Here is a 12,128-nt window from a genome sequence, read left to right on the forward strand (position 1 = left end):
GGCAGGGCTGGTTTGAGTAGCCGTGGCCCTCCAGACCTCTCCTGAGGCCAGGTGCTCTTTCACACATCTTTGTTCTCTCCTTGTCATCAAATGGTGGATGGTGTTTGCTCAGCTACCTGGTGAGAACAGAGCCAGCTTAAAGATAAACAGGGGGAAATAAGGAATGCTTAACTTGCTTTAGCAGCGCAGCCACCAAAGAGGATGCAGTTTAACAATACAGCCAGCTTGAAGTAATGGCAAACTGCTGCCAAAATGCTAGTTTTCTGCCCCCAGACGTGGTCTTCTTCTCCTCCCCTTGTGCAAGTTCTGGTGTTCACGTGACACAATTCTGAGTTGATTCAGAATGACAAACTGACAGAAGAACTAACCCTACAAAACCCAAAGTTAATAGTTTTCTGGTGGCGAGGGAAGGGGCAGGACTACAAAGCTGTGGGGCAGGTCTAGGCCCTTAGGAGCCTCTCTCAGGCATTTCATTGGGTCATCGAATTGCATTACTATATCCTAGATGTGGGTTTCATTAGTCAGCCTGGCTTAATCACAGTCACGTAAGTTTGGATCAAATACAACTGCTAATAAAAATATCCTGTGAGATATTTGCCCAGTGTTCTTAATGGACCTGGAAAAATTAATAAAATATCTAATTTCATTATTTAAATGTCCATATTCAAATAAGGATAAGTTAAACTGAGATGCAGGGGCAGCGTGTCCCATCAGTTCATGCAAAAAGGCATACAGAGCTGTATTTCAGACATGTATTTTATGTGGCTTCAAGAAGTCATTAGCTGTATTGATTTAATATTAATTAACTTCACCAATGCATATAGTTCTTTGAAATTTTTATTTAGCTTTTTTCTCTGTGATATTATTCTTTTACTGCTACTGCTATTAAACATTACAGTCTGGAGTTTGGACTAATTTTGGACTAATGATCTTCTGAAGAACTCAGTTGCCAAAGCTTTAAATATTATTTCACTTTTTTTTTTCTGGGAATGCTCAGTACCACTCAGGACATGCTCAGAAGCTATCAGAATAAAGCTCTAGAGCTTAATCACATTAATTAAACTCTAGCAATACTTCCTCCTCTGTCTTTACTAACTATTGCCTTTCCTTACAATTTTTCTGTCAGCATATTTTACCATGACCTTGCACAGTGTTATTCATTTCCACAAATCCTCATCAACATACACAAACGGGATTGTTCTCATGGTCTCACACTGAGAGTTTACTCATCACACAGTGCTGAGTGGATGTAGGGGGTCGGGAGTAGCCCATTTAAGACTGCTTCATTAGGAGAGTGAAAGACAACCTTAAAGAAACAAAATTAGGGCAACACTCCTGAGTCCACAGTTGCCATTGTTGCTGTTCCATCATAGGAGTCCTTAAAATGCAACTGCAATTGAAGAGAAAGCGCAATGAAGAGACTGTAAAAAACAAAAAGGAAAATAATTAGCAGTAAAAAGATGCTCTGTTCATAATATTTTATTTTTAAAGACTGAGTGAGACTAAAACATCTAAAGGAAATTTATATAAAAATCTGCATTAGCAAGGAAGTCCCATCAATTCAGTTCTCATATGTTCATGGTCATAGAAATCCTCTCTTTTTTTTTATTTCCAGTAGTGCAGGACCAGAATGCACAGTTTGTTCTACACAGTCATTCAGAACTGGTTCATCATTTTATGTTTTTGCAACAACATATTGCTATGTCTCAGCAGGATTCTGACTTAGGGGTGTTCAGTCATATGCCCGCAGAGGGTAGCCTCACACCAGAGGCTCCTCGGCCAAGTGCCTGCACCAGGCCTCTGAACCTGCAGTTCCTCTGTACTGAGCAGGATTAGTGGCAGAGGACTTCAGGCTTGTCCAGTTTGGAGAGAAGGAGGCTGAGGGGCAACCTCATTGCTCTCTACAGCTCCCTGAGGAGGGGACGTGGGGAGGGCAGTGCTGAGCTCTGCTCCCTGGGATCCAGGGACAGGACGCGTGGGAATGGTTCAAAGCTGCACCAGGGGAGGTTTAACCTGGACATGAGGAAGTATTTGTTTACCGAGAGGGTGGCCAAACCCTGGAACAGGCTTCCTGGAGAGGTGGTCGATGCCCCAAGCCTGTCAGTGTTTAAGGGGCACTTGGACAGTGCCCTTAACAACCTGCTTTAACTTTTGGCCAGCCCTGGAGTGGTCAGGCAGTTGGACTAGATGATTGCTGTAGGGCCCTTCCAACTGAACTAGTCTATTCTATATTTTAAATTTTCATCTTTATGCATCAAAAGTAATTTTAAAGAAACTAAAACTTAAAAGTATTGTGGGCAAAATGTTAGATTCTTTTGTTAACAAACACAAGAATTTTAGTATAGGAAAGAAAACATATAAACTTCTTATTTTTCTTAAAAGTTTTTAAAGGGCAGCAAAAGGATTTCAGAAATAGGGACTTTCATCATGAAAAGCAGTAGCTGAGCATTTAAACACATGCATGTATTCATACTCTCACATGCATACCCCCCCACCCCAGTGACAGAGTCTCACTTTCTCTGACAAGTGATAAAATCACTGAAGGTACTGGGATCAGTCCTAAGTAGTGAATGTTATTTTAGGAAAGCAAAAGAAAATGAATCTTGCTACTTGCCCAGTTCTTCAGTGGCATACTACTTACTGTTGAGTGTAAAGAAAAAGATTGCATTTAAAAACTGGTAGTTATGGGTCCTGATTCGGCAAACCATGTTAGTTAGTGATTAACGTTCAGGACAACTATAAGCCCAAGAATGCTTTGCTGACTAGGAGATTACACACAGAAATGGGGTCTTGGTCATACCAGTTGCTGACCAGTTATCATTGTGGTAAATGTGTACATTCTGTCTAATTGTGCGAATATGTGTATTCCTTCTTCCTAAAAAAACCCACAGGCAGAAATGCTTTGATAGTGTAACAGGAAAATTAGGTATGTGATTAAACTCAAATCTCAGACTGAAATAACTCAGAGTTTATGACTTAAGGACATTGGACTGTTCTGCAAAAAATCAGTTGATGCAGTTGTGCTAATTAAAGGGAGAAAGTGTTCAGAAGTTGTAGGACTTTGTAGCATAGGCTCTGCTTTTTGGCTTTTAAAATAATTCCTTGGAAAATATTTTTGAACAAGCAGATCCAAAGCTATTATTGGCTTAAATGTTATCCCAGTTTATTTTACCTCTGATCTTGTTGAGGAGTGAGTACCACACTCTGTGCTAGTATGCCCTAGCATAATCCAAGATTACACATAGATTATGTACAGCAAATGTCAAGAAAATGAAAAACAATAGAAACAACTCTGGACTTGTAAATTCTAGAATTCTGTATAATCTAGAATCGTAAGTACAATATAAAAAAAAAATTGTCATAGTATAGTAGCTATTCAGGAAATTTGCTGCATCATTAGTTCATGCTAATTTGCAGAACCATGATCAAGTAGGCAAACAATCAGAACTATCAGATTAACAATTCAGAATTTTTAACAAGTTGTGCTAACTAGATCTCTTCTCCTTTTCTCTGCATCCTTTCTCTCTCTCTTTCGCTTGCAATTACATACTCACTTCCTTGCCTCCTTTCCTATATCCTAAAATATTCTCATTTCTTCTCTAACACCTTGGTTAAAGAACAACGTAGTGCTTTGCTTTTATCCTGACACTCCGGGGAACTCCTTCTCTTGTCTTTATCTCACCTAGGGGTAAGGGCTTAGGTTTGTTTGCAGTTTTACAGACTTGTGCCTGCCCCCTTCTTTCTTCTCTTCCACCCTCCCTGCCTCCCTCCCTCCCCATCAATACTTTAAAAATCATTCCCATTCATGTTGTGTGCGCGCACACGCTGGGAGAAATTACAGAATCTCTGCTCCAGGTTGCCTTGACAACTTCAAGGCATCCCTGTGCATGGGGACCGGTGGCACAGCAAAGTTTCCCAGGCCCCTTGGGGAAGGGGAGGGGAGAGGAAGAGGAGAGGAGGCAGAGATGCTGGAGCCAGCAGCCGTGTGGAAGAGAGGAGGCAGAGGTGCTGGAGCCAGCGGCCGTGCGGAGGAGAGAGCAGCAAGCAGTATGAACGGGGGACATACATCTCCCGTGGGACAAGGGGAGTTTTGCTGGCTGGCTGTGAAAGGACACACCGAGGATACAATGGTCTGTGACACATGAAAGCTTTGGAGCAAGGTTTATGGCTTCTCCATTAAGGACCCTTCCAGTGTCCCATTCAGCTCTAAGAAATCTTGTCAATGTCTAAAAATGTAAGGAAAAAAAACCCCTTCATTTTCTCATGTTTTAAAAACAGATATTTAAATATTTTTTTAGATAATTCTTCTTGTTGATATGCTGGAAGCTTTTGAGGTTTCGGCCCTGGGCAGTACCGGGTGTCAGTCTTGTGAGTTTCCTGAGTTCCCATTAACTTTGGTGGGAGGGAAGCCTGCCTGGCAGCTCCCCACTAAGGGCTCTCTGAGGTGAGAACTTGCTTCCTTCTCATCTAGCTTTTGTTCAAACTTAGGCCTGTCATCCCTCTGCTTTGAGTGCCACGAGCAGTTAAGGGCTCAAGAAGAGAGGAATTGCTGTTCCCTACTTTCAAGCTGAGAAGTCATTTATATGACAAGCAAGAGCAGGAACAGCCCCGAGCAACCTAAAATAAGGGGCCATGTAGTCACAGCCAGAGTGCATAATAGGAAACCAAGCTGGAAAGCAGCTTATAAAGAAAAGAGCGTGACTCTTGCTCCCTGACTTAGCACTTGCACATGGCTCACCACTCAATCTCATAATCAGTCCAAGAAAAAAATAGGATCACAAGCTCTAATCCTGCAACACAGCAATCTTTAGTGGTAAGATACACCCTACACTGACTCCTCGGGATTTTTGGAGTAGAGGAGACTTAACCTAGTATCAAGTGTGGAGTACAAAGAAAGAGCGGGCTTGGTTAAAGCAGTAAGCATGTATGCCTGCGAACCCCCCAGCCTGACAGTGCTCTGGTCCTGAATCCAGTACCTGGCAAGGGCAGGATACCAGCAACTGAGTGATTTAGCGTCCATGCCTTTCCAAGCCTTCCTACCAAACTATATAGGTTAACCTTTTCATGCTCAGGGTGTAAACCAGGTTGAAAGCTGATCTCAGCTAAAATAAAAAAATACACAGCCCCTTGCCGCTACTTTAGAAACAGCAAGTAAGAACATAAACCAGCGATTAAAATATACAAAGATAAATTTGACTGGACTAGTATGCATGCAATCTTTTATCACTTTTAAAATTACACTTTAAGTTGCATACTGATATTTTAAAAATAAAATTTGGAACAAAAGCTGTCTGACATAACCACTGTGCAACTCAGTAGCAAGTCTGGAATTCTCAAAAAATTATTAACTTTATTTTTATGCATTGGTTAATTATATTTGCATTATTTTGCATTCACACTATTTTGAGGACACTAAAAATCCTCCATCCACTGAGAAGAGAGCTACAGGACTTACTTCCTGTTTCTGAAGATAAGAAAACTACTTATTACTTGATAGTGTTTTCCATTTTTCTCACAGAATTTGAAAACATAAATGTAAACTTACCACAAACATTATCATCCGGTTTTACAAATGGAAAAGCTGAGCAGAGGAATGAAGGATCAAGTGCTTCAGATGCTGGATTTCCATTCTCAGTTTCCTACTGTGCCAGTAAAACTTTATTCTTCCACCACAATGGCAGGTGTAAATCAAGCAATTCAGGGTGCAAATCTAGTGATCTCCCTTTGCAATTCACTTTGTGGGTACAAATCTTACTAGCTCTAATGACTTCTGTCAAAAGGACAGGCAAACACTAGCTGAAATTAAAGGGTAAGTATGAAGCATGTGATTGGGTTTATACTTTGAAGATTTGGTCAGAGCCTGGATCTTGATCTCAGTCACATCAGTCAGTAGAGTACTTTCCCTGTAACTCCAGTAGCACGTTTCCTCCTTTGGAAGGCAGACAGAAGTACAATATACCTGCAGAGATTTGAGAACAGATTTAGTTTTGCCAGGTCATGATTCTGGTTTTATGTTTCCATATTACTTATATTCATGCAGTGCTGTTGCTTTATTCTAAATGCTTTCTCCTCTGAGATGGGTACCCAGAGCAGAAAGTGGTCAAATTTCATTATATCTTATATGTTCAAAGATGGCATCTAGACAAATGCGTGGGCAGCCTGCAGAAGTGTGGATTAGACAGTACCATATAGGGGTCTATTCAAGGAGATAATAAAGCAAAGAGATCCCCTGATCTCTTTTTTCATTCTGCACTTTGAAGGTTTGATTCCAACAAGAAGCATTAGTACTGTTATGAGACAGATGGTGTCACACTCCAGATGAAGTATGGGGAAGTTATTGACTACTTAAATGTTAAGGAGAAGAAGCAAAGGGGCATTTTAAGGATAAGAACACTAACTGCACCTGCTTGGAGAAAGAGCATTTCCATTTCTGACAGTCCTCATGAGGCACTCCTTTCCAGAGACTCAGAGGTCTTTCCCTGGCAGAACTGTACCTTCATTTAAAAAACACAGTGCAGCCCTGTTGGTGCAATCTGATGAACAAAGGCTTTAGCAGATGCCATAGTGAGCACCCTAGTATTCACATTAGATCAGACACATTAAGACGAGCCAAGAATTAGGATTAATGTCGCAAGTTTTGCAGAGTTTATAAAAGACTCTAAAAGCTTATTCATACAATAGTAAGGATTTTCTGAAACAAGCAAACACCATTTAATCTGTTTTAAACTCCCATGGCTTGGGACAGAGGTAAACTGAGGGCGTTCCATTAGGGTTTGAAGAAACCTCTTCATACACATTAATTGTAACAAACATTATCAACATTACTTGAGAGTACTGTTTTCCTTCTTACTATACAAACTAGGTGCTGCACATTTCTAAGGCACATTTTTGAGACTATGTGCACCATGCTAATCAAAACCCATGAACTGGCTCACTGGAATATAGGGAGTGCCACACTGCATCAGACCAATAATCTTTGCTTTTAATGAAGTATTAACCAAGCACAGAAAGCTGTAACTCTTGTAATAGAAAATTTCATAATAACAAGCATTAGGGGTGGGGTGGGAAGGCAGCACAGTATGAGCTGCAGAAGAGGGCCAACTTACCTTTCGTAGCTTTAAATATACTGGTGTAATCAAAACTCTTCCCACAAAACCATTTTCATCATGCTTGAGTTTGTGCTCTTTACTCACAACTGTATGAGGTGAATGTCCTTGTGCTTAAATTTACTAGGAATTGCTGCCCTGGATAGTAAAGCATCAGGAAAGATGGGAGTCCGAGCAGTAGTCTACTACATGAGTACCACGATCATTGCTGTACTGATTGGTATAATCATTGTGGTCATCATCCACCCTGGGAAAGGTACTAAAGAAAACATGCACAGAGAAGGCAAAATTGTGCAAGTGACAGCAGCAGATGCCTTTCTTGATTTAATCAGGTATGGCTATGATATTGCACATTTTCTGTACCAATAGAAACAACCGTAATATTTAGATTCACACAAGAACAGAAGTAGAGAATTTTAGACAGTGACTACATTAAGTAGCCAAATTTCTTTCAACTATGTGATACCAATATCTCTAACCCCTACAATGCTACAAAAGAATACATGGATTTGGTTTCAAATCAAGCTGTTGCAAGGGAAGAAACTGCTTTTAATATTCAAAGAAAGATTCTTTTTTCACACACAAAAGAAAGACTTCTGTTCTGCTATCTGCATGGGTCTTTTCCCCCTCTTCCACAGCGCAATCCTTATTACCAAATTCCTCTGCTTTCCTTTACTTCCAACTTTCAACATTTTTCTTACTTCACTTGAATCCCTGATTTAGCTACTCATCCTAATTTTGAATTGTAGCTGCCAATCTGGGTGCATCTACTCAACTTGTTAAATTGTATGGATGGGAAACAAATTCCAGGAACAGGCAAGTAAAATGCTTGAAATAGAGGGGCACAGATATAAAGTTTTGTTTTCTCCTTGCTCAGAGACTCTGCAATGCCTCTTTTATAGAGCTAATATGTCACAGATGTATTCCAGGGAGTAGGGAAGCTGAGGTTGAACTCGGGAGCTTTTCCACAGGTAAAGCCACCAAAATTTTGTGTTCCACTAACCCATTTGGAGAAGCCAGAGACATGGAGAAAGGCCTCCAAGAGTCATGCTGCCAGGAAGGGGGACTTCAGAAAGACCCATGAAGAGGTTTGCACTCAGATTCCTCAAGATTTATTCAGTTAGGCTGCTTCTAATTCCCTCAGAAATGTCACCATTCTGGAAAGCAAAGAAACAAACGCCCATATGTAACAAGTATACACACACGTATATAATTATATGTGTATGTGTTATTATTAAAGAATACCCAAACTTCAGAAATATTCATTTCTTAATCACAGCAAGACTTCTTTAAATAGAGTGATAAATGTCATGATGTACTAGGCTACGTGACAGAAAAATTGCTTGAAAAGCAGATATGCACTAAATATTAATAACTTATTAATCTGGGTTCAGAAAGCATTAATAAATACAAAACTAAAAGTCAACACTGACCCACAGAGCTTTGTTCATTTGGTAATTTAGCTAATATTCTGCTCCATAACAAGACCTGCTATGCAATATTGGATACAGATATTGCACTTGCCAGGATCTATCCAACCCTACTGCATTTCATCCTGATAAAGCTAACCAGGCCAATGCTGTATGCAAAGCTCTAGTCACGGTATACATAATTACATACTTGTCTTAGAATTCCTTTGAAAATTAGCTGGTCAATTCTTTTATTAGCTGTGCCCCTACTTAAGATATTACTAGAGTCTTATTACTTCTCATGTTATTTTCTTTCTTTTTCACAGAAATATGTTCCCTCCAAATCTGGTGGAAGCTTGCTTTAAACAGGTAAAAGTCTTTTGTCATTTCCAACTAAAACATAAAAAAGTAAGAAATTGAAACGTAATAGCATTTTCTTTAGGAATATCACATGCTTGTACTTGCAGCAGAAACAAATCTTGTGTATGCTGCCAGCTGTCAAAAAACCCCAAACCAACCAAATGTGTGCTTTGTTTTCAATAATATTGTCTCAGCATTTTCTATGAGAATTGAAGAAAACACACTTGGCACAGCAAATTAAAAAATAAGCTTTTTCAAAATGTCATATTCTTAAGTCTACAGTGAGCTTCATTAAAGTCAATATGGAATTTACTTTTCAAAAACAGTCATGCTAAATGGGGAGATACTGACATATGCACCATCTGTACTAAGACTGGAAGATATTCAAGAATGTCATGTGAGAAATGTACATAGGTTCAAAACAGAGGCAACAATTTTGTGGACATCAATAACAAAATTGAACTTGAATACTTCCTGTCACCTGTGATAGGATGGCATAGGAATGCTCTTTCGATGTTGCTTCCCAAATTCCTTTGTCATTAGCCTGGTCTTAATCTTAACTGTTCTACAGAGAAAATAATGGTAAATAGTTATATTCCTTTTTTAAGAGGAGGACATTATAGATTCAGTGAAGCCTATAATATGTAATTTCCATAGTCTAATTTCTTCATATTGACCTCACAGACAATCCTGAACTGGTACTATTTACCAGTTATTGCTGTAGCAATAAAAAAAAAAGGTGAAATGTGGAGGTCAAGAAGCAAGAGGATAAAGTAGAAACTTTCCAAAGTCCAGCTGAGTTACATCTTGCAGAAGAATTGAAAAGAAACAGTAACATTTTTTTTAGTTATATAAACAGAGACCAATAAAAGGCAGTGAATTTCTAGATTAAAGATTTGGTCAAGATTAAAGATAAGCTAGACCCAGGTCCAAAACCAACAAATGCTATGCCTTTGTTTTCAGTAAAGATGATGATGAACTCAGGACAGAGATGCACAAGAGCAGTATAGAAATACAAAAGTCTGTATCTAAACTAGAAACAAAATTTAAAGAATTTAATGTAATAGAGTCAGGGAATGGTATCATCTTTATCTCAAAACAATGAAAAAATTTAGGGCATAAAGTTACAGGTCTAGCAGCAAGTATTTTTAACAAAACTCTCAAGTTGGGAAGTTATTATCTATGACTGGTAAAAACAATCGTAGTGCCTTTCAAATTGCAATCTGAAAAAGATTTTGAAATTGATTTAGGAAGTTAATAACCCATTAGCTAGGTCTCAGTTGTACTGAAGGGTATAAGTACTTGAAGGAAAGAGAAAAGACTTCATAATAAATGAATTAAAAATACATTAAAAAAAAAGAGAGAGTAAGAATAACACAGGTTTATGCAACATGGATCACACCAGAATAACCTTCCATCTTTCTTCCACAAGAATCCTCATTTTCTTCTTTTTCTTCCTTTTTTTGTGCCACAGAAGTGCAATGTATCCAATCTGAATTGGATCTTGCAGACATTGGCATGTTTATCTTCTTGTAGCTCTTTATCACGTGTGAAATAAACATTTATAAATTAACAGTAATTTCTGCTTTGAAATGGGAAGTCATAATCAGAAAGAAAAAAAAAATTAAAACCCTCTAATTCAGCTCTAGGATATATTAGGTAACATAACTCCGAGAGAGGAAATAAAGCCAGAGGAATGTGACTGTCTGGAATACTGAGTATATTCAGGTCATTACATTCATAGGAAGATTCATGCGAAGTAAGAACAATGGAGCAAGGTGTTGCTGGGATTATCAAAAAAACACAGCATGTAAAGCAAAAAGAATCTTGATTTTAAAACTATCCAGGCATAAAAAACAAAGTGGGAACAGAACTGTATAAGATAAAGAAAAATGTTTATACAAGAAGTAATGGAAATCACTATGACTGAATTTAAAGTGGGAATCAGTAAGTTTTTCAACCTTCATTACCTAGAAGGTGAGGTCCTGGAAAAATCTTCAATTAGGAGTCATGGGAACAAACTACTTCATCAGTTTTAAGATAAGGCTTGAAAAATTCTTTCAACAAAGTATCCTACAGCAACAGGAAGCTTGACTCAGTGACTAGCAGTCCTAAATCTATGTTCTTAATTAAAGATGTCCTGTAGATTCTGTTTATATTAAGTACATTGTATTTCTCATGTGCTTTACAGCTTAAAGAGATTTCCGAAAAAAGGTTCAAAAACAAGGACATGTTTAATGAACGTTTTTTCTGACTTTCAGCAGCAGCTATGCTTACTGAAGCACCAGGCTTTTAAATCTGTCACACTGATAATATTACCTTTTGAATCTGGTACCAAACCCTAGATTTTTAGGTATAAGTTACTTTGTTGTGGTAGATCTGTTAAACTAAAACCATTTTACAGGAGAAACAAATATGTGTACAATTCACAGGTATCCAGATGACTTTGTACATCTGACTCACAGAATCACACAGAATCACAGAATTGCAAGGGTTGGAAGGGACCTCGGGAGAACATCTAGTCCAACCCCCCTGCTAAAGCAGGTTCTCCTAGAGCAGGTTACACAGGACTTCATCCAGGTGGGCGTTGAATATCTCCAGAGAAGGAGACTCCACAACTCCCCTGGGCAGCCTGTTCTAGTGCTCTGTCACCCTCAGAGTAAAGAAGTTTTTCCTCATATTCAACTGGAACCTCTTATGTCTCAGTTTGTGCCCATTGCCCCTTGTCCTGTCACAGGACACCACTGCAAAGAGTCTGGCTCCGTCTTCCATAACTTTCTTTTCAAAAGTTTACATCAGGTGTTTCATATGTTTCTCAGAAGATTTATGAAGAAGGATGATCCATCTGGCACTAATCTGGTTCTGTAATGCCTTGTTTGCTGGCCCAAACATAAAACATTCCACTACTCGTAGCTGTTCACACTCAAAGGTGTAATACTGATCCATAGCTTAGCACACCTGGAAACCATCACTGGCATATGCACTCCACATTCAAATCACATCTTTTGATATATTAGTTGCTCACATACTGTCTCATAACATTCTTAGGCAGGTTTCTGTCCTGACAAAGATCTGCACTGGAACCCACTGGAAGGATTTTCTTGCTTTCTCACCATGGCCAGCAGACAGGTCCTCTAATGACCGTATCAGTACTCACAGCAAAAGTTTTGAACCTGTTACTTTCCCCATCAATAGCAAGCACTTCCGAAAGCAGCTCCACTAAAACACAGGACCATCATTTCCAAAGTTTTTA

At 39.0% G+C, this 12,128-nt stretch overlaps 1 protein-coding gene across 2 annotated transcripts in view; it reads left to right on the forward strand.

The window, feature by feature from the left end:
• SLC1A3 (solute carrier family 1 member 3) overlaps nucleotides 1–12,128 on the forward strand; it is a 66,858-nt gene that overhangs the window by 39,736 nt on the left and 14,994 nt on the right. The window contains exons 4-5 of one of the 2 annotated variants that reach the window (XM_009647313.2): nucleotides 7,234–7,438; nucleotides 8,842–8,884. In XM_009647313.2, the coding sequence (XP_009645608.1) occupies nucleotides 7,234–7,438; nucleotides 8,842–8,884 (248 nt within the window). Of the gene's footprint in view, nucleotides 1–7,233; nucleotides 7,439–8,102; nucleotides 8,195–8,841; nucleotides 8,885–12,128 lie in introns of those variants that run through there. The other variant, XM_035902724.1, reaches the window with a different exon arrangement.

Source organism: Egretta garzetta, unplaced genomic scaffold, assembly GCF_000687185.1.
Source record: "Egretta garzetta isolate BGI_Z169 unplaced genomic scaffold, ASM68718v1 scaffold59, whole genome shotgun sequence".
In the NCBI taxonomy this organism is placed as follows: Eukaryota; Metazoa; Chordata; class Aves; order Pelecaniformes; family Ardeidae; genus Egretta; species Egretta garzetta.